General features: G+C 42.0%; 1 protein-coding gene across 4 annotated transcripts in view; it reads right to left on the bottom strand.

The window, feature by feature from the left end:
• larp1 (La ribonucleoprotein 1, translational regulator) overlaps positions 1 to 26,545 on the bottom strand; it is a 59,801-nt gene that overhangs the window by 9,521 nt on the left and 23,735 nt on the right. The window contains exons 3-15 of one of the 4 annotated variants that reach the window (XM_071520956.1): positions 25,833 to 25,904; positions 19,434 to 19,505; positions 15,509 to 15,659; positions 13,239 to 13,373; positions 11,367 to 11,516; positions 7,870 to 8,032; positions 6,989 to 7,133; positions 6,207 to 6,381; positions 5,549 to 5,730; positions 5,006 to 5,101; positions 4,059 to 4,385; positions 1,692 to 1,815; positions 534 to 739 (exon numbers count right to left, since the gene is read on the bottom strand). In XM_071520956.1, the coding sequence (XP_071377057.1) occupies positions 534 to 739; positions 1,692 to 1,815; positions 4,059 to 4,385; positions 5,006 to 5,101; positions 5,549 to 5,730; positions 6,207 to 6,381; positions 6,989 to 7,133; positions 7,870 to 8,032; positions 11,367 to 11,516; positions 13,239 to 13,373; positions 15,509 to 15,659; positions 19,434 to 19,505; positions 25,833 to 25,904 (1,998 nt within the window). The remainder of the gene's footprint in view (positions 1 to 533; positions 740 to 1,691; positions 1,816 to 4,058; positions 4,386 to 5,005; positions 5,102 to 5,548; positions 5,731 to 6,206; positions 6,382 to 6,988; positions 7,134 to 7,869; positions 8,033 to 11,366; positions 11,517 to 13,238; positions 13,374 to 15,508; positions 15,660 to 19,433; positions 19,506 to 25,832; positions 25,905 to 26,545) is intronic. The other 3 variants (XM_071520955.1, XM_071520957.1, XM_071520958.1) reach the window with 3 other exon arrangements.

Genomic DNA, 26,545 nt, shown 5'->3' with positions numbered 1-26,545 from the left:
TACTCTGAAGTTCAGGTGAGAATAATGCCATCCAACTCAGCCCTCTTCCAAGCCAACTGCGGTGGAGTTCTTTAGGAGTGAGAATGTAATCCAAACCAACTACAGGAAACGATAACTACAGGAAATGCAAGGTTTTGTGGGTATAAGGAGACGGATGTTGACATGTGAATGCCAGCAGTTCCTCATGCTTGGAAGGCCTAGCATAACAAAATGAAGCGAGGGCAAACTGCAATCTGGACTGATGCTCATATTCAGCAATTTCTTCATGTTGTAGTAACTGGTCTGAATACCAGAGAAGGTAAATTACTGTTAAAGTCCATCATGCTTTGCTAAAATTACATGACGGGAATCGGATTTACTTCAACTCTCCCTGTCGCCAAAATCTCTAATGTCACAGGATGGCAGGTCACCAAAATTCTGTCCAACAAATGAGCTATGTATAAGTCCATGTGCCTTCTGTTTACAAGCCATGGTTCGCTTTTCTACTATGGTTCGGACCAAAGAAACGCACCCCGACACGGCCGCCATCTTACCTTGGCATCGACGGGCCGACTTTCCTTCACCACCGGGTAGAAGCGCGGCGTCATGGTGGGGTCCTTCCGGTGCGGGGTGCGAGGCGTGCGGGGCGTCCGGGCACTGCGGTAGTTGGGCGAGTCAGGCACGGTAGTTGGGAGCGAGCGCGCTATTGTGGAAGGCTCCGGGGCCCCGAAGAGTTTGTTCGCCAAGGCGTCTGTGGGAACTGAGGACGAAGAGACAAGAGAATTGTTACGGAGCAGTAAAATTATATTTACCCGTTATAGGGTAGAGGCACGAATGCTGCCAACCGATGATTGGCTAAACCCTTAATAAGAAAAATGTTAGTTTTCATTGCAAAAGGCTACATAAGACTTTTGGGGAAGAAAAAATACTACCTGAAATTTAATAGTCAACATTTCAAATCTTAAAATACTTTGTAACTTTAATAGTAACTCATAATGTGCTTTGCTTTCAACCCAGGAATGATTTTGTAGGAATAGGCAACAACTAAAAAAATTTTCAAATCAAAACGCAAGTCATCCTGGAATACAACTCTTCAAACAGAGTCATTAAAAGGATTAATCTGATGTCACAACTTCAATAGTCCAACAGCTTCACAACAGTCATTTTTTCATTACTGACCCGTGTGAGCTCTGAGTCACAGGACTCATAATAGATGATCTGCTAATGTGTGAAGAGCTGTTTCCACTTCAGCAATAGAGACAGAGAGGCCAGTTTCCATTAGTCGCTGAGTGTGGTGTATTTGTGGTTGTCTGTGTGTGTGTTTTGTGTATGTGAGCTAATGTGGACAATAAAGTGTACAATGAGCATACAAAAAATATGAATGCAACCTTCTTAATACAGAGTTACAGCTTTTATGGCATAATCATTGCCTCGACTGTCTTAAGGCCTAAAAGTTGATCTTTCACCCCATCTCCTGCCCTTCATCAGCATCTATCCCTTCACCACTGAAGCACACTGAATCAGTGACATCATAGTTTTTACCTGGATTCACCTGTTCATCAGTTTATTTCATGGAAAGATCATGTGGTCTTATAATGTTGTCCAGTGAGTATATATTAGAAAAATGCATGTGTCCCTGTCTTTGTATGTACGTGTGTGTGTGTGTGTGTGTGTGTGTGTGTGTGTGTGTGTGTGTGTGTGTGTGTCCTTACTCTGCTTGGGGGGTGGGGGGCCTGGGGGGACTTCCTGGTTGGGGTCGACAGGAGGTTCGGGGGTCAGGCAGTCAAACTGTTCGCGGCTGATCAGGTGGACCTTCTTGAAGTTCTCCACCTCTTGCTGCAAAACCGATAACATCAAGCATTAATGAGACGGTAGGTGGGAAAACCTCTTCCTTACTAGAAATCGAACTGGATAGGAAAGTTGTTCCGTGGCTTGTTATTGTAATTAGGCTGAGGGGTAAAATGCTTCAGTGACAATGCTAGCTAATATGCAATATCGCTGCAAAGTGCATTGTGGCAACATGACCTTGCTTGAGAACAGTGCAGGTGGATATGTAGGGTTTATCGGCTATTTAGAAACACATGATTCAGAAAAAATGATTCATTTAACAGAATTTCACTGTACAATCCAAAACAAAAGGCTTTGTCTCTCAAAGAAAACTTGTTAAAACAAAATGTAATACTAAAATTACATTAGATTGAACCCTGATTTGACTAACAGAATCAGATCTTTAGTGCATGCACCCAAAATGTATAAAATAAACCTTTTTCAATTAAAAAACAAAGTAAAAACAACAGTGAAAAGAACACGAAATGTAAACACAGATTTATCCATAACAGACCTTTTCTGGAAGAGTTTGGAGGCTGAAATACAGCAGCAAAACATAGCTATCAAAAACACCTTTTTCATCTTCATGTTGATTTCCCTAGTGTTAGGCTCTCTACACCGAATAGATCAACTACTAACTAACTCAACACAGGGTTATATGAAGAGACTAACCAAACAGTCCACCAGAGCCCTGAACTTTCCTCAAAGCCAACACTAGCTGGTAACCAGCTGTTCAAAACCCCTGGTAGTGGTGAACTAACACATTAACTATTAATACAGAACAAGCGCAGGGTACAAATCACCCAACTTTTGATTATTTCACCAAGCTAATCAAGTTAAACTCACACTTTCCTCCACATTGAGCCAAGTGTCCTGGGATCTTTGAGCGTCCATCTTTGCTCCCCCCAGAAGTCCGCGTGTCAGACCCCACAGGCCGAGGCCTTGTCCGTGGGGTTTATTTATAAACGAGCGCCCTCTGTTCCACACGCCGCTGGATGTGTGCCTGCGAGCACGTGAAGGTCCCACAAAGAGCGCAACAATACCACAATGGGCAGCGGTGACAACAAAAAAAAAAAAAAAAAAAGATCCCCTCTCCTGGACAGGAGCTTTCTGTTCTGTGGGGTTTGCCATATCCAGAAACAGCTCTAACTAAAGAATAATATATCTACACATCATCCAGCCTTGGACAGAAACACCTCCAATATGACAGTGGACATAACGTGGAAGCTGTCAGAAGAGGCTACCTTGAGTTATAGACCTGCAAATGTTGTGTTAGGTGACTCAGTGTTGCCCTCAGATGTGTTTCTAGGCAGGTAAGGAAAGGCCTCTGAAGCAGCATTTAAACCAGGTGACAGTAAAACCCTGAACTGAAAACAATACCAATGAAATTCTAAAAAATTTAAGTTGAGTTCTAGCTCCATTTCAATGGCAAGGGAAACACCGGTAACTGTATTGGATGGACAACTATTGTCAGAAGGTCTTTTCCACCAATTATAAGAGTTGCAGAAATAATTTGACTTGGTTAATTGGTGCTGACACATTACAACACAGTTACACTACACATGATTGATACAATAGGAACAAGAAAGAACACAACAGGACTTTGTTCAAGCCTTAATGCTCAATTCCAAATTGCTGCTCATATCCGATTTTGACTGATCTGACTGTTCATATCTATTCTAAGGTGTAACCTGTAACTCATACTGATATGAACTGACAGTGATATTGAATAGACGCGTGCGCAGAGTAACAACAAAATACGTCACATCCGCTTATGTACCTATACTCCTCCTGCTCATTTCGAACACATCTCGGTTATAGTATCTGCCTCCGAGTTTTGAGCATCTCCCCAAATACCAATTAAGCTGCTATAGGACTTTCTTTCCATTGTTGTGTCTCGTTGTCCTCCCTTTGACCAGAATACCATAGGGTCATAACCATGTGTAAGACAGAGTCACTATACAGTGTTATTACAGTTTATGTCGGACTTGAAGGCTTCAATTTAAACAAGTTAAATAAATCAGACTGGCTCTAACTTCATCCAGATTATTATCATACAAGTGGGGGAGTGGGGATCAGCAGGGAGGACGCTTGCGGACATAGGGGCTTGAACCCGCGTCCTCCGGTCGAAGGGCCATCCGGCTGCCTCAGTAACGTTGAAATCACTACTAGTTCACGAATGTAAAACGACCTCACCTCAATGTTAAGAAATTAACTACCATTCAACTTTCACCCATGTAAAATGACCTCACCTTGATGGTGGCGTACTCGGGCTCGTAGGTGTCGTCCCACAGGTCCTGTTCGTAGTAGAAGAGCCCGTCGTTGATCACCTTGACCAGCTCGCTGGTCAGTTTGGAGCGGGACGTGTGCTGCCCTGTGCGGTCACCCCCCGGGTGCTTCCTCAGGTACGGCGGCGTCTGCGTCACGATCAGGATCTTGTTGACGTCGTGGTCGTCGATCTCGCCGTCCGTCTCCTCGTCCGACCAGTCGGTGAAGGTGTTGCGGCGTCCGTCCATCTGCTCCATCTCCTCGTCGAACATGAAGTCGAGCTCCTCCGGCTCGTCCTGCTCCGCTCCGTCCTGAAAAATCAGAACAAGAAGAGTTCAGAAATCATTAGAAAGAGTTCATCAATCAAACAGGTTTACCTTTTTGACCACCAGATGTCACTTAGTCACTCTCGGTTATTCATTTAAATTGGGAAAATTTGAGATCATAAGGATAGGGTCGCACACAATAGATAGTAACTAATCTTTTGCCTTTAGTTACTATTAGACACTGATGAAGGCCGGAGGACCAAAAACGTTCTGTCCATTATGAAATAAAATAAGTGCTTAAGAAAATAACTATCCATTGTGTGCGACCCCATCCTTCCCCCCATCATCTCATATGATCTAATAACTGGATACCGCACCAAACAGTCTGAGCGCAGCGGCCGTACTATGACAAATTTAGAAATATAAGAATGTAATATAAATATCTTAATATAAAAAGTGTTTCAAAAGACAAAATACATCCACACTCAAAAGTACTCAACAGTGCCTGATAAATAAGTTGGAACAGGGTCTCTAGCTAGAAAGTATGTAGAAGTAGTTGGGAGTCCAAAGTTTTGGTTTTGCAGAGAATAATATTTAAGAAGTAGTGGGAAGAGCATGAGTAATACGAATGGCTTTACCAAGTTCCTACACATTTTCTTACACACCTTATTGCCCGAGGCAGCGGGGGAGGGCGAGGGGCCGGACTGGGGCACCGGGGAGCGAATCAAGTCTTCCTTCTCTTTCTGCTGCAACGAGGGGGTCTACATCAGTCAACCAACACCGGCCACAGAGGAGGGAGGAGGGAGGAGGAGGATATGGAAACAGGACAGATGGAGTGGATAACGAGGTGGAAAGTAAAGAACAAGATGAAGAGAAGGCCAAATGAAGACGCAGAGAGAGAAAAAGGACAAAACAAACATAAAAACAAAAAAAAGTTAAAAGAAAAGGATGGTGCATCGGACTGGTGCATGGTGAACAGGCTGGGCTGAAGGTGAGAGGGATAACTTAATACACCGAAGTAATCATATGAGTGTCATAATCAATCAAGGGGATAAGGGAAATCATAAATGGTCTCTGACAAGTTTGTGTGTCATGTACATTCACAGTTAACGACTTCAGGACTACAAACAGAGCTGCAGACGTTACTAAGGATCATCAAGCCTGTGGACTCTCTTCCTGAAACACTTGTCATTCCTTCTGAACTTCACCTCCTCTCCACTGACCTTGGGTCTGGCTGGGGAAGGCCTGGGTCTCTTCTTGACCTCGATCCAGGACTCTGAGTCCAGGTCTGGGAGGCTGGCGGACAGGCCCTTGGGCATGGTCTTCAGGTTGGAGATATCCGAGTCCATCTTGGTGTGGTGTTTCACCGGTGTGGAGGACCTGGAGGAACCTGCAGTACACACAGACAAACATACATTTATTTTTCAAATGATTATTTCTCCAGCATTAATAACGTACAGCGGAGAGAGGCAGGGAAGATGAGGGAGAGTGAAGGGGGTGACATGCAACAAAGGTCAAGAGTGAGACTTATTATGCTGCATGACTGCTGAGCCATCGAGGATGAGATTGGACAACTAATCGCAGTGTTGCTGTCAGATGAAATGTAACTTCAATTTCAAATTTACCCGAATGCAGCCCCAATAAAACTTTGGGACAAATGACTTGATGTTTATTTATTTTTTTAATTTAAGTTCAATAATAATAAAATATGTGAGCTGAAAAAATATTAATCTATGAGCCATGGAAATTCAGTACTTTTTTTCTGGCAATCGAACCAATACATGATCCAGCAATTAGATGATTTGCTTTCTAATTGCTCCATCCCTAGTTCAACTAGCAGATCTGAGTGCTTAACTGAGTGTTTACCTGTGGCCTGCTCGATCATCTGCCTCGGGACAAACTCGGGGCAGTTGATGAGCTGGGAGAAGTCGGTCTGGGCGTGGTCAGGCACGCTCAGGCCCGGCAGCGGCCATTTCTCTGGATCCACCTTACGGCGGATCTTCATGTCTATCACCTCCACCTCCTTGCTGTCCTTCAAAGCCTGGAAGAGGAGGAAAAGGAAAAGATGACGCCGATGTCAAGTGACATTTAGTGATTAGTGAAACATTCACGATAATAGTGGGTTCATTATAAATGGGATTAGGAATGTCTCCAAGCTTCTAAGGAGATAGTATTGCTATGAGAGGCTTAAAAGGAATACACCAACTTCTCGGGAGATTGGTCAACTTAAATCTGTTGCATTTAGCTGCATATCATTTATGATTACTTATCTCTTAGTTTTACAGCTGCAACAAGTTCTCATTTTCTATCACTCAACATTTACTATGACTCAACATAGTTTATGCTCCAGTGTTACCATGGAGCGCCAGACCGAACAACGTATGGGGGGGACAAATGTTATGTTTTCGTCAGTTAAGTTGACCAATGGGCCAATTTCCCCAAACCTTAGTGTATTCCATTAACTTGGGTTAGAAAACATCAGCATTGTGAGACTTCTTATCTGACTCTGCTAATCACATTAGACTCTCTTTGATTATCCTTCTTAACTTGAAGAGGAGAAATCTCCCAGTTCATTGGTCATGAACGCATCAATCACCCCTTGACTTTTACAAGGTGAATCTCTGAGACAATGAAAACAAGCTATTTACATCCAGAATGATGTTGACGTCAGTGGTGAGGGCCTGGACCCTGTGGAAGCTGGCGATGAGTCCGATGGGCAGGAAGCCTTCCTGGTCCATCTTCCTCCGCAGGAAGAAGTCACGCTCCAGGTTGTCCAGGCTGAAGTAGTACTCACTACAGGGGGCAGAGAGGGAACAAAATATATTGACGAATCAGCTTTTGTGGTGCCCACACATGGAGTCGAGTCGTGGCCCAGACTCCTGCCTCAGGAACCAGATGTACCACTGCTGGTTCAGGGATTGAAGCCTGCCAGAACTTTCTGTCCTGTGTCTTGCTTGATTGGTCTTATTCTAAGCTTTCCTAGTGTCTCATAAAACAAAACAGGAGCGGCCTGTCCACTATCCTCTAATATTTCCAGCTGTTGCTGTGAACAGGTTCTTGTTTGAGTCAAAAACAACAGTCGTCACTATGGACACATTTAGAGAGGGACGATGAAAACAGGAAGAGATGGGACAACACAGACTGAGATACAAAACATTTAGTCAAAACATTAGGAACACTCTTCACATTGGAAACAGATATTGTTTTTTAAGTAACCAAATACTTTCCAAGGAACCCCTAATCAATAACAGACCGCATTTGACAGGATTTAAAACAATAGATCAAAGCCTCTGGGTAATTTCATACAGACTTAACCCGAAGAGAGCGCTGGCTCACACGGAAACTGTTGCGCTTCTTCATTTAGGTGCCAACGACTACCGTTCCAACGCACACAACATCTTCAGCAGCCAAACTGCAAACCTGCACTACAACCAGGTCGAGGTCTGAATGACCACTGATACAAGACTGCAGTGTGAGCAGTGTGATTTTTCAATTTGTCCAGTTGTTGTTTTAAGGACACTGAACTTACATCTGTCTCTTGATGTAGTCCTTGAGCAGGTCCTGATCGACGGAGTACAGGTCGTTGCTGCTCATGTTGTCGTAGTAATAGGTCACCGTGCTGTTGAACTTCTGGCCGTAGGCGCCATCTTTCATATCGTAGGCCTTGTAGCCGTAGTGGTAGTCGTAGTGGCCTTGACAGGACAGAAACAGTCAGTTAGATGGACAGACAGAGAATAGGAGAGAAACCTTATATAGAGCAGGTCCTCAACTCCAAATCAGATTAGTTTTCTGAAATATTTAACTTTCATGCTTGACTGTATGTTGCCCATTAAAGTGTGATGTATTTTTCAAAGATGCCATGCAGGCTACAGAGGGCTTTCAGATGACATGATGTTCCCTCTGGTGGCCATAATGGAGGCCTTCAGCACTTGGCAACAAATGAGTTAAATAGGTCAGTTTCTGAGGCAGCATATGAAGAAATAATTATACAAGTATGAGTTGTACAGTATTTAAAAAGTATAAATAGTACATACAAAATGAAAACACAAAATTTTGAGTATGCATGTTATTCTTTGGACCCTGACTGCACTGATGAGAAGCTATGGAAGTCGTTCACATAAAAAAAAATAGCATTATTAGATTAAATAGTTCTAAAAACTATTTAAAAAGTGGGGCTAGGGAGTGAATGTAGTCAATGAAGGTCCTCATAAGTATAGTAATACAACCGTGTGTGTGTGTGTGTGTGTGTGTGTGTGTGTGTGTGTGTGTGTGTGTGTGTGAGTGTGTTCAAGTATGTATGAACACATGCGTGGGCTGAACTGTAGCTGGGTAGGCAAAGTAAACACACAAAGACAAAGTTCATCTGCCCGGCATTAACTACAAAACGTCCCCTGGTGCCGATTCTTAGGCTGCTGAAAGCCTACAGTGTGTTCTGGGGAAGAGGGGAGGACCGAACAACTGAACAAAAATACAAAAAAAAAAAAAAAAAAAGATATACTGACGGAGAAGAACGCCAAGCTTATATCACTGTGGGGGGGGGAAGGAAAGTGAAGGAGGAGAGAAGAGAGGGGGTGGGGTTCAACTTTGCTCCTTAATCTCTTTTACTTTCTCCAACTTTTATTCTCTCTACCACTCTTTCCATCGATCAATCTATTTATCTTATTTCTATATCTCATTCTTTCTTTCTCTCCGTGTTTTTCTCTTTTTCCTTTCTCATCGTTTTTTTCCCTCTTTCTCCAAAACTGAAAGGGTGCCAGAGTTTTCTCTACCGCAGTCTGGGGAGGGGCGTTGGGAAGGAGAAGGCAGAAAACAAGGAGAGACGGAGAGAGAACAGAGAGAGAGAGGAGGGAGAAAGTGAGAGAAAGAATAATTTATGTCTGAAAAGAGTAAGGATATATGAGTGAGAACAACAGGGAGAGAGAGAGAGAGAGAGAGAGAGAGAGAGAGAGAGAGAGGCCTGTTGGTTTTGGCAACAGGCCTCTCTCTCTGGGAAGCCCGCCTCCCCTCTCCTCCTGGATCCCGGGCCTGCAGCGATCCAAGGCCTTGCCTCATACCAACACACTCCGGTTGTTATTCCACGGTTTTGTTTTTACTATAGCCTTAGTGGGGGCCGGATCAGGGTTCACCAACCACCCAGTGCCAAGGCAAAGCCGGCGCGGCCCGGCCAGAGTTAGAGCGAGGTGGGTTTCATACCGGACCTGGGTCAAATAGTAAGCATGTGTTTGTTTAAACCTGCTTTGAGTTCATCACATCAGGACAAGTCACAAAGTGTCAGGTACGACAAACACAAAAAGAGGGAAGTGATTTAAAGAACCTTGTTACTGCAAAAACTTTCTAGTATTCCCTGTATTGCCTTGGGTAGCAAACTCCTATCTGGCACCCAAGTAGGGTAAAAAATAAATAAATACATACAAATGACTTAGAAATGCTATTTGAACCAGCTTTGACAGAGGAAACAAAGTTCCTACACAATTTCCATTTTATGTTGACTGTATTAGGTTGGTAATATCGCTGATCCATAACAATATACAAAGTCTTTCTCAAGGGCAAGCAATGTGCAGCAATCATAATTGGGATAATTTTAAATACAGACTAAAACAGTTTCTGAAGAGCAACCAGTTACGTAGTCATTAATGACTTTGTCTCTCTCTTTCTTTCTTGATTTCCTTGTTTTCTTTTCTTATACCAGGCTATGTTCTTTTCTTTCTTTTTTTTGTATTATCTGTCTTATGTTGACAATGTTCTTTTGTGTGTGTATTCTATCTCTGTTGTATATCTGTTTTTAGATACAGTGTTTTTACAAAAGCCCATCTAGGGACAAACATTGCAATATGTGACAGGCTATTTTCGTTTAAATATTCTATGTCTATGTATCTGTATTCAAATAAACATTGAAATTAAAAATGGTGAGTTTCTAGACTTTTTGGATGTGTTTTTTGTGACTTGTTTGACTACTAGGGAATTCATCCCACAAAGAAAGCAGCACCAACAGTTAGACAGATGGCACCATGCTCTTTTCCTCCATCAAAATAATTTTATAGTTTTTTTTTATTTTTTTAACTCCGGTAAAAAGGTCACATTTTCACATCTGGCTTTGAAGAAAGGTCTGACCAAGACATTTTTGTTGAGATAGTGAGTAAATCAATGTGTGTATGAAGCTTATTGTTTGGCCACCTCTAGAGTAAAGGAAATTCTGACCATGTAGAGGCCAAAGCAAAGCACAAAGTGATCAGGCTAATATATAAGAAGGTGTGTGTGTGTGTGTGTGTGTGTATGTTTTGTTTCAATGCTGAGATCAGAGGTGTGTAAGCTCTCTCCATTGATGTTTAGTCAGAGAAGAGACATGAGAAACTCATCACTTCTACAGCATGACTGGTCAGTGTGTCGACGGGATGTTTGATCTGGTCTTACAGCATCATCACAGTCTAAGAAAACAGGTTTGGTCTGCAGTGCGCTAAATTTAAAAACAGCTTAGTGTTTGTGTTATATACGTACTTGTGCTTATAGTGTTCAGTATCTTGCACTGCATATGATCCTGTTGTCCTTATACCATGTGTTCCCGTGTGTATGTGTGTATATCTCTATGTGAATTGTCGATGTTGCCCCCCACTAATGCCACCACAACAAATTCCAGCACATTTATTGTACTTCAAATAAAAGGGCTGATTCCAGTCCCAACTTTTTGCCTTTTTTATCGTTTTATTTTTTAATAAAAGGCAGAAAACATAACACTGAACTGTTCCTCCTGGCCGCATCCACTGGCACACAAGCAGCACTGGCGTGAAGGCCTTGTGGGCGCTTTTGTATGCCAGAATTGTTTTATGCAAAAAATGGCTGATGACCGCGTAAAAAAAGCCAAAGAAGGTTCTATTGTTTTTTTTTTTACATTTTTAGAGGGCAGAAAACTGGTGGTAAAATTTTATTCTCAGTGTTTTGCTAATGTTTTCTTTACACAGCTGTGTGTGTGTGTGTGTGTGTGTGTGTGTGTGTGTGTGTGTGTGCGTGTGTGCGCAGATGAACACACACCTCTGCCACCTCTGCCCCGTCCTCGGCCTCTTCCTCTTCCACGGCCGCGGCCTCTGAACCCTCCACGGAACGGCGCCCCCTCGCTCTTCACACTGGACACTTCGTCATGGTCGTCGCGCCACTCGCGCTCGTACTTCTGACTGTGCCAGTCTGGAAATAAACCAACAACAACCTTCCCATTAGCACAAACAAGTTCCCAGATTGGACTAGTAGAACAAAGCCAGAATGAAACAGTGTTTTATACAAACCAAGTTGCTATAAAACATTCTTATATGTTGATTAATGGCTTTGCTCAGCACCAAATTCTCTATCATTGTTTCTACAAAACAACAGGTGGGTCGATTTTGCTGATTTCTCATCAAATTAACTCACAGCACCTTGTGACAAAAATACATTCCTCCTTGGTTACTGCAGACAATTCTGCTGGACTATTTGTAATTGGAAGCTTGTAAAGTACTTTACCTTATAATAGAATCATTTTAAATCAATAAATGAGCCCCAACAGGTAACCAGACTGGATAACTAAAACAAAACCCATATCAAGTTTACTTTGTACTAAGCCAGTTTTGAATCTGACTTTTTTTAGTTTTCACCGTCATGGTTAGCTTGCACATTTCATTTCCTCAGCGAATGTGACAAACTAGGCCATTTATACTGTGCATCTCTTCATCTCGAAAATTGATGTGAAATGATCTGATGAAATATCAAAGCAGAAGTAGCAGATTAGAGTAGAAGCGCACACACACCGTTTTCCACAGAACTCTTACCACTCCACATCCTGCTGCTGAGTCATGCACCAAGTCTGAACACTCATGACTAAACACTACCTACTTCAGTAGTATGCTGCAATACATCACCAAACTTACAACACAGAAATATTGACACATGATACAAAATCAACATCTGCTATCACACATTGTGCTCCTCCTAACCTCAGTCAAATAGAATTAGCAAATAACTCTTGGCATTTGTAAGTGCATGACTGACTATATAGGCTGCTGATCCTTAATAACATACAGTCTTTCTCAAGGGCAAGCAATGTGCAGCGTGATGGTGAGTTTCTAGACTTTTTGGATGTGTTTTTTGTGACTTGTTTGACGACTAGGGAATTCAACCCACAAAGAAAGAAGCACCAGTAGGTTGTAGGTATGTTCAGCACCCTCTAGAGTAAAGGAAATTCTGACCATGTAGAGGCCAAAGCAAAGCACAAAGTGATCAGGCTAATATATAAGAAGGTGTGTGTGTGTGTGTGTGTATGTTTTGTTTCAATGCTGAGATCAGAGGTGTGTAAGCTCTCTCCATTGATGCTTAGTCAGAGAAGAGACATGAGAAACTCATCACTTCTACAGCATGACTGGTCAGTGTGTCGACGGGATGTTTGATCTGGTCTTACAGCATCATCACAGTCTAAGAAAACAGGTTTGGTTTGTAGTGTGCTAAATTTAAAAACAGCTTAGTGTTTGTGTTATATACGTACTTGTGCTTAAAGTGTTCAGTGTCTTGCCCTGCATATGATCCTGTTGTCCTTATACCATGTGCATGTGCATGTTTTCTCATCATGTCAAACAAAATTCAGCTGTCGCGGTAAAGAAAATTAGTGGCGGTCTCATAACCATCATTGTTTTTTACCAGTTATTGTCCCATCCCTAGTCAGATAGTGTCAGGTTAGATGTCAATCACAGAAAAACGAATAAGGTTGATTTTCCAAATATTTTCCCAAAACTTTGTGGCGCTCTTTGCATTGTCTGTGGCACCTAACATGTCTTGTCTGCCACCTAAGTAAGCTGAACACACACGGCCCAAAAGTGGCTCAAAGTGATGGTGGGGTTGGGATGTGGTCGCCGGCGCTGGGTGATGACATCACAGACTCACCTCTGAGGTCGTTCCTGGCATTGGGGGGCATGCGGGGGTTTTCGTTCTGCCTGCTGTTGTTCCTGGAGGCGGAACGCTCCCTGGGACCCTCCGACTTCACCTCAATCATCAGGGGAACCCACTTGTGCTTGTTGCCTGTTGGGAGGGGAACAGAGTTAGAGAGGGAGAACAGGAATTAATTGGGTCATTTATTCACTTTTTAACCCCCTGAGTGTCCCCTTAAATTTCCTCTTTAGTAGCTTCAAAGTGAGAAAAAATGTTTTTCCCCAAACTGTACAACAATATTCTCTATCTGCTCGTTCCAACACTTCCCTGAAGCTATAGCTGCTTATATTGGATGAAATATTCAAACCCAAGACGCCATTTTTTTTATGGCTCCACCATTACAACAAATGGAGAACAATCTAGATGTTTGTGCACCATTTTCTACACATTTCCATGTAATTCAGCATGACATATTTGGTATCTTTGGAAACCAAAGCTTGACGATGAAGCATGTGTTTGGAGTGATGGTCTCGCATGAGGTACCTTCCCTTCCCCGTCTAAATAAAGGATGATAACAATGGATAATACACTTGATGTAAAAGTTTGTTTTCCATGCGGTTCTGGCAACAGCATTCAACTTGGCAGGGGAAAGACGGTTTCATAAGATCCGGATTCAAAAGGTCAATACCTACTCAAACATTTACTGCAAAGTGAGTAGAACAATGTGACACAAATGGACATCAAACGCCAACTGTTAGACTAAATAATAATAAATCACAAACATACTTAAGAAACCTTGTGATCATTACTGTTAAGTCCTTGTAAGTAAAACAGCACTCAGTCTGCTGCAGTTCCTTTGCTGGCCAGCAGGCTGCGTCAGTGATCTGCTGTCTGAAACAATGTCTGTGTGTGTAGGAGTGTGTGTGTGTAGGAGTGTGTGTGTGTGTGTGTGTGCGTGTGCATGACAGATAGCGGACACATGGGACAGAGGAAGCCACGGCTAGTTTAAAGTGACGTGGCCCTGCTTCTATCTGCTGACTGTGTAGGTAAAAGGACAAAGTAGAGAGAGAGAGAGAGAGAGAGAGAGAGAGAGAGAGAGAGAGAGAGAGAGAGAGAGAGAGAGACAGAGAGACAGAGAGACAGAGAGACAGAGAGACAGAGAGACAGAGAGAATGAAAGTAAGAAAAAGGAAAAGTAGTATCAGAAAATGAAAGGAAGTTCCCCACTTCACTGAGGTCAATGAAGGTCAGAAAACACTCACTGACTCACTGACTGACTGACTGAGTGGCTGTAATTTAAACCTTTTATTGCTGCCAAAACAGCTACCAGCTATTATGATCGTTTGCTTTGGGCTCAAGTTTAAAAAGGAAGGCGTGTTCAACTTCAAGTGCAAACATCTCGACGGCACTTTAAGCTTCACACATTGTGTCATCCTCACATCCTCCATTTAGCTCTTTCTGAGGGCTGTTGACTTCTTTTACAACAGAGTTTAAGTGGCACCGACATTTTTTATTTTAGTCAGTTTTCTTTACCAAGGATTTGTCACAAAAATAGGGGAAATATTTTGAGCATTTGTACCTCAGCTACCCTTAAAATGTCGTATTAGCTTATATTGCTCACAAGTCGCTTTTCAAATGGCTCAGACACAAATACATTTCCCTCTCACTGATCCCAGCAAAGAAACATGAGACTAAAATTCAAAGTAGCAATGCATCTCTTTAAGATGACACAATGGGACACAAAATAATCCTAATATCACACTCTCTTCAAACACTCATAACACAAAGACTTTAATAACTGCTGTAGTTTTTTCTGACAAATATCCTAGTCAGGGAAAACCCAGACACAGAGATGACAAGAATAATAAAACCCCAAAATCCTCGACAGAGTTTCCTTAAAGTGAACGCAAAGAGTTTGAGCAGCTGACAGGCTGGTTTCTGTCTGCTAAGATTGGAAATTGTAAAACTGCCACTTCAGCAAGTATCATAAAAAAAAAAAAAGTTAATCCACTAACATTGCAGGTTGTGGACAGAAATTATTGGAAACACAAAAAAGTAGGAGAAAAAACAGTAAAACTAATCTCCTATTACAACTGATTGAGATGTAAGTCCAAAAAACCTGAAATGCTAAAGAAAACAAAACAAAAATCACATCCCTGAAGTTTGTTTCCCACCTTAATATTTGACGTTTTACCATGGCGTACTGTGAGGCTTAACTGTTGCACAAATGGTAGTTTCATCAGATCCTGTATCAGTAAAATGCCAAACGTCAGTTAAAATATTCACCTTTCTTCTTCTGTCCGTTCTTCTGGGAGTCCTCATCGCCGTTCTTCTCCTCTCCGGAGTCGTCCGACTTGGCCTTCAGGTTCTCCTTGCTCTCCTCGTTGCTCTCCCTCTTCTCCTTCAACTCCTTCTTCGCTACCGTCCTCTTCGGGCCCTGGAGAAGGAGCAGGGTCATACAGAAACACACATTTAGGAAAGGCAGCTTAGAGCCACAGAGCAAAGGCCTATCAAAAGGCTTAAGCCCAATTCCTGCAGGATTAGCATTATGTGGGGACCTCAAATAATTAACGAATTAACCCCCCACTCTGAAGCACATTCTCACTGGATAATGAAATTTGCATAAATCACAGCTGAACCGGACACAATCGCATCAGTCCAAGATTGTCATCCCCTGATTTAGCAAAGCACAACTTGAAGTTTATCACCGAAAATGCATTCAAAACCTTTCCCTCTATAGTATACTGCTGCCTTTATTTTTCATGACAGGAGGAAGATAGAAATCATGTGTCTAATGGAAGAAAAACAGGAAAGCGTGTGCCAAAAACAAATTATGGCTGAATTTACAGAATGTTTTATTAGCACAGGATTAGTATTATCAGGTGACCTCTGTCTTCACCAAAACACAGGAGGTTATTTTACTTTACAAAATGACAGACCTGTCAGAGTCACACAGGATGAAAATCATTGATGTCTGTACAATTATTACATCATCCCCAGGTAATAATATTGTTACTATTAAAATTATTATTAGTGCAAATGGGGCTTTCTTGGGGAATGCATCACATACACCCAGCTATTTATTCTACCTGAATAAGATCAGTTATCAGCATTGGCCAATACTTGAAACTTAGCAATAGGAATGGGTATTAGCATATACTGTATATTACTGTATTCGTATGGTATTTGTGACTGCCCTACATACACTCAGCTACATATTCCACCAATATATGATCAGCGTCCAGTATTGCCCAACACTTTTCAGTTTAGTACATGGAATCCGCATCAGTAGTGGAAAAAAAAAAAGATTTGTACATCCTACACCCTAATTGGTGGAGCTTGTATTGCAAACGTTCACCTATATATTCTACCAACAAGTTCAGTACCAGTACTAGCAGATACAGAAGTTTAGTATTCATAACTGCTATCGTCGGGGGGAAAAATCCCTAGTTAGCATGAACTGCATAAAATGCACTATATACTGTATATATATTCTGAAAAAGCAATATGGCTGACTAAATCACTGTGAATAACAGCTTGTTAAAGTTGCCCACATAAACAGAATCAAACTCAGCAGGAGTTGTATTTTTTTTCCTTTCAGGTTGAAACTGTAGATAAAACATCCTGGGGGTCAAAATAAGCAACAGGGACAATCTAGATTCTGCAGGTGGCTCGGGACTTTCATTAAGCCTCTCTTTCGCTCAGTCTCATTATAATGACTGACTGGAGCAGAGCAACAGGAACAAAACCCTTCCCTTCCAGCCGAGCCCCAAGGCTGAGCTAACACAATAACGGACAGGGGGGGAGTTGACTGTACACGCCGCGGTGCCTTTTGGGTTATCTTTGTTCACAGAGCTGATATTTGAGTTTATTCAAATCAAACAGAATTCAGCCGGTCCTGTGTGTTACGGCGGCTCAGCTATCAGCAGTGCACATATCTGCAAAGTTTGACACTCCGGGGGGGTTTGCATAAGAAACATGCAAAGCACTTGTCTAAAGCTGAGTTAGTAATATAACTGGAGGCAGGCCACGTTTCATGCCCCAAACCATTCTGTTGCACACAAACCCACACCTCAACATGCTCTGGCTTCATGGTATTTTATCCCCAGCCTAATCTAATCACACTCTCTACGCTAGCAGACCCGCTTCAAACATGCGCTGTAGCTCTCAACAGCATCAACAACAGTGAGTCTCACCAAACGCACCAAACAACAACAGGGGTACAAGCAACGCGGCTGTGCTTTAGAAGGATCCACACAGGCAGGAGTTCATTCATTTTTAGGTAGCTGGAGAGAAAACATTTGAAATCCTTGCAAACGCATCCTTCATAGTTTGGACTGGGTGAGAAATCGCCTCATAGAAGGTTGATGGAAAAAGATTTTAAGATCTAACTCACCAATATGGGCTCGTATTATCAACTGGCCGCTGTGGCTTTGACCCTTGCACCCCTTACTATCGGTTGCTTATAGGGTTAGACTGATATATCTGTTATATATTGGACCAAAATTGCCTCTTAATTAAATATCAGTCAATATAAGTCATGTTTTCCACCTAAGGTATGATGGAGGTTCCTCCTTGACCACAGCTACATAAAACAGTCAGAAAAAACCTACAATGATTTCATTTTATTTACTCACATCTTTTTCAATATAGTTTTCTGTAAATTTTCCATTTACAGGCAGTACATAATCCAACAGTTTCCCTGCTATTGAATGGCTTTTATGTGGCGACCGTAAAATAATTCAATTCAGCATAGAGTATTAGTGTCCCACACTCTAAATACTGTTTCAGAAGCTTTTCCACCTTGCAGGGGGAAATTTAGGGGGGAAATCTGAATCCTTATATATTTATGCCATGAAAATGGCCAAATTTTAAGATATTCAACATAGGCTATCAGCAGTTTAATTCCAAAAACATCATTAGTATAAAAGTATACTGGTCAAACCCTAGTTGGTTATGAGCATGTATTGTATTATACTTCACAAGAGATGCACCAGTGCTGAGCTTCTGCAATCAGGGATGTGATCAGGAAACAGAAAAAAGTTGGAGAAAAATAGGAAAAGTTTTCCCCCATTAGAAATGAATGGCTATTGTGTTGGAAAACCCTGTTGGAGAAAACAAATGAAAGGCAATAGAACCCTGAAAACATCATCCCTGTGAGGTTGAATCAAGTTAATGAAGACCAAGCATCCAGGTTTTGATTCAGAGGTTAAACATCATAAACCATTCCATTTCATTCCAAAAAATCCACACCATTCCTCCATGTCTGCAGCTATCACAAGTTGCCCTGGAGCGCTGATTCGGGATCAGATTTCCTCAATCCTGATCTTATTCTTAACCATCAGCATCCAGGGAAACTTCACCTTCTACCTGCCATCACAGGAGCTGCGTCAGAAAGCTCGAACTACCTTCTAAACAGTGTGCAGTAGAAATAGACAACACCACTAGCCTAACACATTCAGTCTGCAGTGAAACACCAACATCTGTAGGCAAGTGTGGCATTTTATGCAATTTAGTGTGGTCACAATAACTGAAATTTTGAAACTACTTTGATACCATTGCAAAAGATTGAATTCAATATTGAATTTTAGAAAAGTTTGTTACTTTCACCAAATGTTTTTTGCAATCTGAAAATCCATTTTAGCGTATACATGCAGTTGGCATGTGGACTGGTTAGGAGGAGGATGATTGGAAAAGACAGATATGCAACTGAGTCAAAAAGCTGAAAAGAGATCCAAAACCTCTTTATCTGAATCCCAGTCCACCTAAACTGGTTGACAAAGCCGGTGCCAGGAGTGAAATATGGAACCAATTTGTTTACAAGACTGACACCCAACTAACATCAAAACTCCTGTGCAAAAGTTGCTACGCAGCTGTGTGGCAACACAAGCAACTTAGCAAAGCAACTCAGTGACTGTTGTTCTGTGACATTGCTTGATGTTTTTTCTTGTCTGCCATGGTATTGTAGAAGTATCAAATTTTTAGATATTAAACGTAGCATTGGTATCAAAGTCAGAATTCTATATTTATCATGACAACACTACTGCAATTAGTTCATTTTCCTGGGATCTGACTTGTATTAAACTTCAGAATATCGCATAAGCACTGACTGTAACTAGAAGGCAATATGAGCTTTCAGATACACCACAGTGACTGAATGAACACAGGTAGGCAGGTTGGCAGGTTTTGCTGTGCTGCAGGTGAAACTTACGGCGAATCTCCGAGAGTCTCTGACCTGCCTGACAGTCGGTGGGCAGGACACGGTCCGTGTCACTACCTCGATCTGAACAGAGGGAGGGAAGGGCAGTTTAGAGAAGGCAATGAGATGGATGGAGATGTACACACACATACACCACAAACACAATCATACATGTATTCAACAGCGTGCCCTCACGCTAAATTTAAAAGGGGCATTAAGTAATCTTTTGGGAGTTTCTTCTGGAGTTTCTTTTGGCAGTTCACAGTGTCAGAAAGTGAGTCTGAATCTCAACACCTGGCCAAGTAATCGTTGAGTCATTGTATTGATAAATAACCCTATCAACCCCCCTCAGTTATATCATGGTTATTTTGTGTTTTCTATGGGACAGTAAAAACTCCTACTTATTGCCCCTTTAAAACCTCTTCTGTGGTTTATTTCTCTGCTTCAACAACATCAGGGCATTATGCCTCTTCCGGCTGCCATCAAACACTGAAAATGCCAAGTGGATGCTCCCCAAGCTGTGGACGGGTGAAAAGCATCTGCTGTCTCTACAGTCTGCTGAGTTTCCCTCTGGGATTAATAAAGTATATCTAATATAATCTAAACGGCTAATGTTGTGTCATAATATCAAGACAGCCGCAAATGACTTTTTTGGTTTGGATTCTGCACGGATGGGAAGAATAGTGGATTATTTTCAGCAAGGACAGACAGAGATGTGTGAAATGATGGAGGACAACCATTTAAGTAGATGACTGTTCAAAGCCCAGGTGTGACTGGAGGAGTTTTTTTCTGAATCAATAATGGTATGTGGTGTAACGGCTGGAAAAAAAAAATGCAGGAAATGATAGTGAGATCAGAAGAGTGCTGATTCATTCTGCCAAATGTGCCGTCACCCGCCACAGGAAGGCACTGATGAAGCCGTTGCAGGGGGGGGGGGGGGGTCACGCTTTTACGACACTGTTGCTACACTGCTGCTTCACCTCTAAAAAAAAGGAACAGTTTGAAAAAATAAGGCAGTGCTAATACAGATGCAACATGGAGGGACTAATACAGCTGCAGTGCGAACCAGCAAACATCAAACACTGAACACTACACTGAGAATCTATCTTCATTCCCCAGGGAGAAAATAAAATATTGAATTAGCCAAGTGGATAACTGCCACCGTTGTATCAACAGGATTTCAGAAGACTTTGGGACGGATTCCACGGAGATTCATTTGACACAAACGAAGAAAAATGGTCCACTTTGTGTGTTTGTGTTGATACTCTTCGGGGTATTTGTAAAGAGAATTTGTGTCGGGGGGTGAGTGATGACGGTTACGGTGCGGTGCCACAACTCATCTGTACACAAAGCAGACGAAACAACTGAGGTCAAAGAGCTGCAAATAGGAAATTGTCTAAGATGTAAGACAATATACATACACTACCGGTCGAAAGTTTGGACACACATATTTTTCTTTATTTTTACTGTTTTTCACATTTTAGAATAATAGTAGAGATCAAAACTATGAAATAACAAATGGAATTATGCTGTGACCAAAAAAGTGTTAAACAAATCCAAACTATCTCATATTTCAGATTCTTTAAAGTAGCCGCCCTTTGCCTTGATGGAAAGGCAAAGGCTTTGTAAAGAAATTCATACATAGGCATCAACTTCACTATTTATATTTGTCTAAGAAACAAATGTCAAGTGTTTAAGCAGAAGCCTTTAGATCAAAATGGCTTTAAGAGAATGAAAAACACAGTACATTCAATCAGGTGGGTCCAGACTTTTGACTGGTAGTGTAGAGAATCTAATTCTGAAATGGGACAAATGACACCAAATTCAATTGTGAGACAGACTTATAGTACGTGTTAGAGTATCAAAACTGTAAAATCCAGACAACAGGAACTTTTATTGCATCAAAATCTCAAGTTTAAACTTAGCCATTACCACAGTGACATACTCTAAAGCAAAAAAAAAAGCAAAAGCCTGCAATCAAAAAACCTCTCCACTATCATATTTCAGTATCCAATTCACAGTGTGCATAATCTGTGGAATTAAGTGACTGATTTACAGCTTTAAATGTTACGTGGCGGACGGCATACTCCAACCCCCCTAAGAATAGCCGCAGCACGGATCCAGGGGTGCTGTTATCATAGGGGGTCCCTAAAAGGACATCCCTTCCCAGGCCTTGGCCCAGTCTCCCAAACCCCCCGCCCCTCCCACTCTCAGCTCCTGCTACCGGACCCACCGGTTATTCCTGGCTCTGATGATGTGACCCACATTTTCCTCCTCGGGCTTCTTGGCAGGAGCATGCGCGCTCCCTCATGTTTCGCTCAGACCTGGCTGTCTAAAATAAGAGGGGGGGGGGGGGGGTACGGGGGGGTACTTGGGTCACTCTGCCGGTGACACACTATCGTCCATCTAGCTCCGGGGCTTCATAAATAGAAGCAGCCACCTGCCCCGGGCCTGCTCCGAGGGGGTGACGGCCTACTGCTGCTACTGTAAGAGGGCACAAATTAGACTCATCCTGTGTAAGGGGGGGGGGGCGGTATGTTGGACGCATAGCTAGTGGTTCAATGGACACCTGAGCTGAGCTGGCCTAGGCTGGAGTTCAGCTTGTGTGTGACAGTAGTAGGTGTTCAAAGGTGGAAATCTAAATTTGTGTCTGCGTGTGCTGTTACTGACCAGTCTTCAGATATGTGCGTTACTTAATGCCTCGGATAATTGTACTGTGGGTGACAGGCACCGAGAAGATTCTCCCCTGCTCTGTTCACACGGAACTGATATTGCTCGAGGACATCCGGTGAAGTGCTGAAACATTTAGTTAATTAATCAATCGACAGAAAATTAAGCTATTATAAGTCCGATAAGTGATTCATCGTTTTAGTCATTTATCAAGTAAAAACATTTGCTGGTTACAGGCTCACAAATGCTTTTCTCTGTTTGATATCATTAGGAAATGATGGCCCTGCTGACTCAAGATTCGGAAATGCCGTTAACGCATTTTAAAATTAAATTCTGATGCAATGCTCTCGTAGTTTACAATCCAAATAATAGTCCACACGTTGATATGAAGCGTGCACTTGCCCAATTTTCATACCAAAATAAGGTTAAAAAGTGACTACAGCCTCGTTGTAGTCCAATGTGGGACCAACCACACACTTCTTAACCTTATTTTTTTCATTTTTTACCTCAGTTTTGTATGGAAATCAGGCACGCTTCAAACCAACATGGACTATCTCGAGTCAGCAAGGCTAATAGAATTAATACTCTTGGGGGTTTCTGGCTGCTGGTCAGACTAATTAAGCAATTTTCAGACATTACTTTGGGATCTGGTAGCTTGTGATTGGCATTTGTCATTATTTTTTTTACATTTTATAGACTAAATGATTAATCAAAAAAATTATCGATAATTAAAATAATTGTTATTTGCAGCTCTAGTCCAGTGATTTGCAATAAATGTGGACATCAGCGTGGTTTTAATCCCATGTAAATCTGCCATGTCTGTAATTTATAAAGTAAAAATTCCAGTGCAAATTACCTACGGACACAGGTCCCCTGATAATACAGATCCTGTACAAATTAAACTTTCTGTAATTTCAGCCGGAATTGTGTTTTTTTGGCCAACTCTGTGGGTTTGCATCTGGAAATTCCTTTTAGCCACACACACTACACTAAATATATGCAAGTGGGTTTTGTTTCAGTCTGACCAATCCCGAGCTGTTTCTGATACAGTTAACTTGGTATAGCCTACTAATGAAGACTTAATGATTTATTTATTTTTTTTTGGTGGTTGGTGCCTGATTTTCCAATTTTGACTCTCCTTTTAAGAGAAAAAGAAACCCCCAGTTGTTTGTTTTTTAAATCCTCAGCTCCCTGCTGTGAGGTCGGCCATCTTTGTTTTGTCTCCACCGTGTCCATGAAGCCCTGCCATGGTGGTGAGCCTGGACTAACCCTAACCCTAAAAAAAGAAAAAGCAGCCTGAGGACACAAAGACCAGCCCGCAGCACCAGACATCAACTGGTGTGTCTGGGCGTGCTGTGTAGCTGCTGTGTAGCTGCTGTGTAATTACACCCACAACCACTAAAATACCTATTGTAGCAAACTGCACATCCCCTACAGCCAAGTCTAGCCGGGAGAAAGCTGAAGTTTTACTCCTATCATATTCACTCTAAGCTGAAACAGTATTTCTAATTGGTGAGAAATTGAAAATAAGAATTATTGAATTTAATTACACTTGTAATTACACATGTAATTTAATTACATCAGTGGCATTTGGTATCCACGCCTCTCAGTGGTAGAAGTGACAAACATGATGTCTAACAAAACTGAAATTTTCTAATAATATTCCTACCATACCTCATTTGAAATAAAATTTGCTTGTTATCATCAATTCAGACAGCAGAATTGTGTCACAATATCACAAAATCTTCACAATACGATTCCCCTGAAAGACGATAAACGATAACACTGACTTATCGCCCGACCCTATATGAAGGTGAACTGGTCTTTCTGATTGGCCGGTGAAGATTTTAATATATTAAAGCGGCATTTGGTATCTACTAGAGCTGCAACTAACGATTATTTTCATTGTCGATTAATCTGTCAGTTACTTTCTCGATTAATCGATTAGTTGTTTGGTCTATAAAATGTCAGAAAATGGTGAAAAATGACGATCAGTGTTTCCCAAAGCCCAAGATGACGTCCTCAAATGTCTTGTTTTGTCCACAACCCAAAGATATTCACTTTACTGTCACAGAGGAGTAAAGAAACCAGAAAATATTCACATTTAAGAAGCTGGAATCAGAGAATTTGGACTTATTTTTCTTAAAAAAATTACTCAAACCGATTAATCGATTATCAAAATAGTTGCCGGTTAATTTAATAGCTGACAACTAATCGACTAATCGTTGCAGCTCTAGTATCTACACCACTCAGCAGGGATAGTGATAGAAGGCACTTAGATACAAGCTGACCTGCCTTTGCTCGATTCAATAAGTGGGTTCAGGACAAAAACGCCACGCCCCTCGAGCTGTCGCCTACATCAAATTAGCTTCTCGACCTTTTCCATTTGACAGTATCTGATTACGACCAGGGTACTACAGAAGGAAACCGATTCTATCACAAGTGTGCAGTTCCACCAAGGTGTGTGAACTGGATCGTGAACTAACAAAAGGCAAAAACTGAGCTAAACTTCACCAAGCAAATAAGCAAACATTTTTTGCATTAGTAAAAGTTAGCCTAACTTTTGCTGTTGTGCAGTCTGCAAGGGCCTTGAATGTACTCTCCCTTTATCAACAGATGTTTTCTGTTCAGTAATTTTGTGAATTGAGAGCATGTGAGAGTCATATCACACAGAGCTTAATTAGGAACAGGTTATTTTCAAGACAAATACCTACCACCGCGCCCATAGAGCAGTCTTACTCCATGGCATTTTGACAAGGACAGACTTTGAATGTCACAGAGGTCGAGTTTTCCAGTCACAGGACGTTCTCGTCATTTAATAGGCAAGTTGAACAACGGGCAAATCTCCCAAAAATTTGCTGTACTACTTCTAAGTTGGTGTGTGAATCTACAAAACCTTCCCCGTCTCAGAGTAACAAAAACTGAGAGCGAAGTGTGTTTATCACCCAAGGCTACATTAGAAATGGGAGTTCTAGTGCATTTTAACAACAGTGGGAATTCTAGTCAATGCAGTGAAGGAGCAACGAAAATGGAAGGGTGGAGGACTCGGGTCCAAGCCCCCGTGTTGGCAAGCATCCGCCCTGCTGAAGAAGTGTCTTTGAGCAAGACACTGAATCCCTACCAGCTCCAGGTAGCTGCTCTGTAGCTGACCTGACCTCTGACCTTCCTGTGGTCAGAATTTCCCTACAGGAATCAATAAAATATCGCCCTTCCTAAGAATCTGTTAAGCCCGGCTAGGAGCCAGGAGTGTGAAGAGGGTGTGTGAAATGGGAAGAGAGAGAGAGAGAGAGAAAGAGAGAGAGAGAGAGGGGGGGGGAGAGAGAGAGAGAGAGAGAGAGAGAGAGAGAGAGAGAGAGAGAGAGAGGGAGGGGGAGGGGGAGAGAGAGAGAGAGAGGGAGAGGGAGAGGGAGAGAGAGATGTGGAATTGTCTTGTCTATCTACCTGTTCCCTCAATTTCAATTCAGCCAATTTACACGAGGTTTACAAGTCAGGTTGCCTCTAGTGCAGCAGCTATGGAGCAGTTTGGGGGTCAGTGCCTTGCTGAAGGGCAATGTGGCAGAGCTGCGGACACCACCGATACCAGGAGGGTGTTGGCTAGAATGCTCCTGTACCTGGCAACCAAGGAAAGAACTGGCAACCGCTCATTTACCAGTCAGCCTACCCATCTACCAACCTGTGACTCAACCTGTTTCTCATACAGACTCCGTATTTAAATAAATGGAAAAACTTGAGAAAAACAACACCCACCTGCATGTCTTTAGTAGCGATCTCCCCCGGGGTCGGCCAGTTGTTGGCATCGCCAAAATCTCCAACCTGAGCGAGAAATCAAAAAACAAACAGAAACAGAATTAACAGGATTTTCCCAGGCATGTGGAGAAGCTTAGGTGATAACATTTCCAGTGGAGTGGGTTTTGCACAGAGACAGGTGAATCTCTCTAGGATCACACCAAAAATGAGGGTGTATAGGGTCAAAACTGAGGCTATGTATTAGAGCCCGTTGTGAAACATTTCCTGCACATAAAAAAACAGTGGGAACTTGTTCAGCAGGAGACAAAAAGGTGACAAAAACATACAAAAGAGTGTAGAAAAAGGAAGCCACTCTTCTGAGGAAGGCTGGTCTGTGCTACAATGTGTTGTTTTTTTTCTGCATTGCTTTAGCCAGTGAAATAAAAGTTTTTCAATTATCTGTCTATGGAAAAAGTGCCTTACACATTTCTGCTGAAACCCAACCTCAAATGTTAAATTCTTGGTAGAAAGCCAAGAAAACTACTTATCCTTTTTACCTTTATTTATTGTTTTTACCTAGTGCATTGCTATCAACACCCTACCGTCTACTTTTTTTTCTTGATTTGTTGATTTTTTACTTTGATTCTACAACAAGGCACTTTACCCAAGGGGATCGTTACCAAGTTTCATTTCATCAAACCAAGGTGTGGTCCCATTCCTGGAGTACT

Source organism: Centroberyx affinis, unplaced genomic scaffold (assembly GCF_046629955.1).
Source record: "Centroberyx affinis isolate AG114_WGS23_722 - 3 ecotype Tasmania unplaced genomic scaffold, CSIRO-AGI_Caff_v1 ptg000840l_1, whole genome shotgun sequence".
NCBI lineage: Eukaryota > Metazoa > Chordata > Actinopteri > Beryciformes > Berycidae > Centroberyx > Centroberyx affinis.
This window is presented reverse-complemented; position numbering and strand designations above follow the sequence as displayed.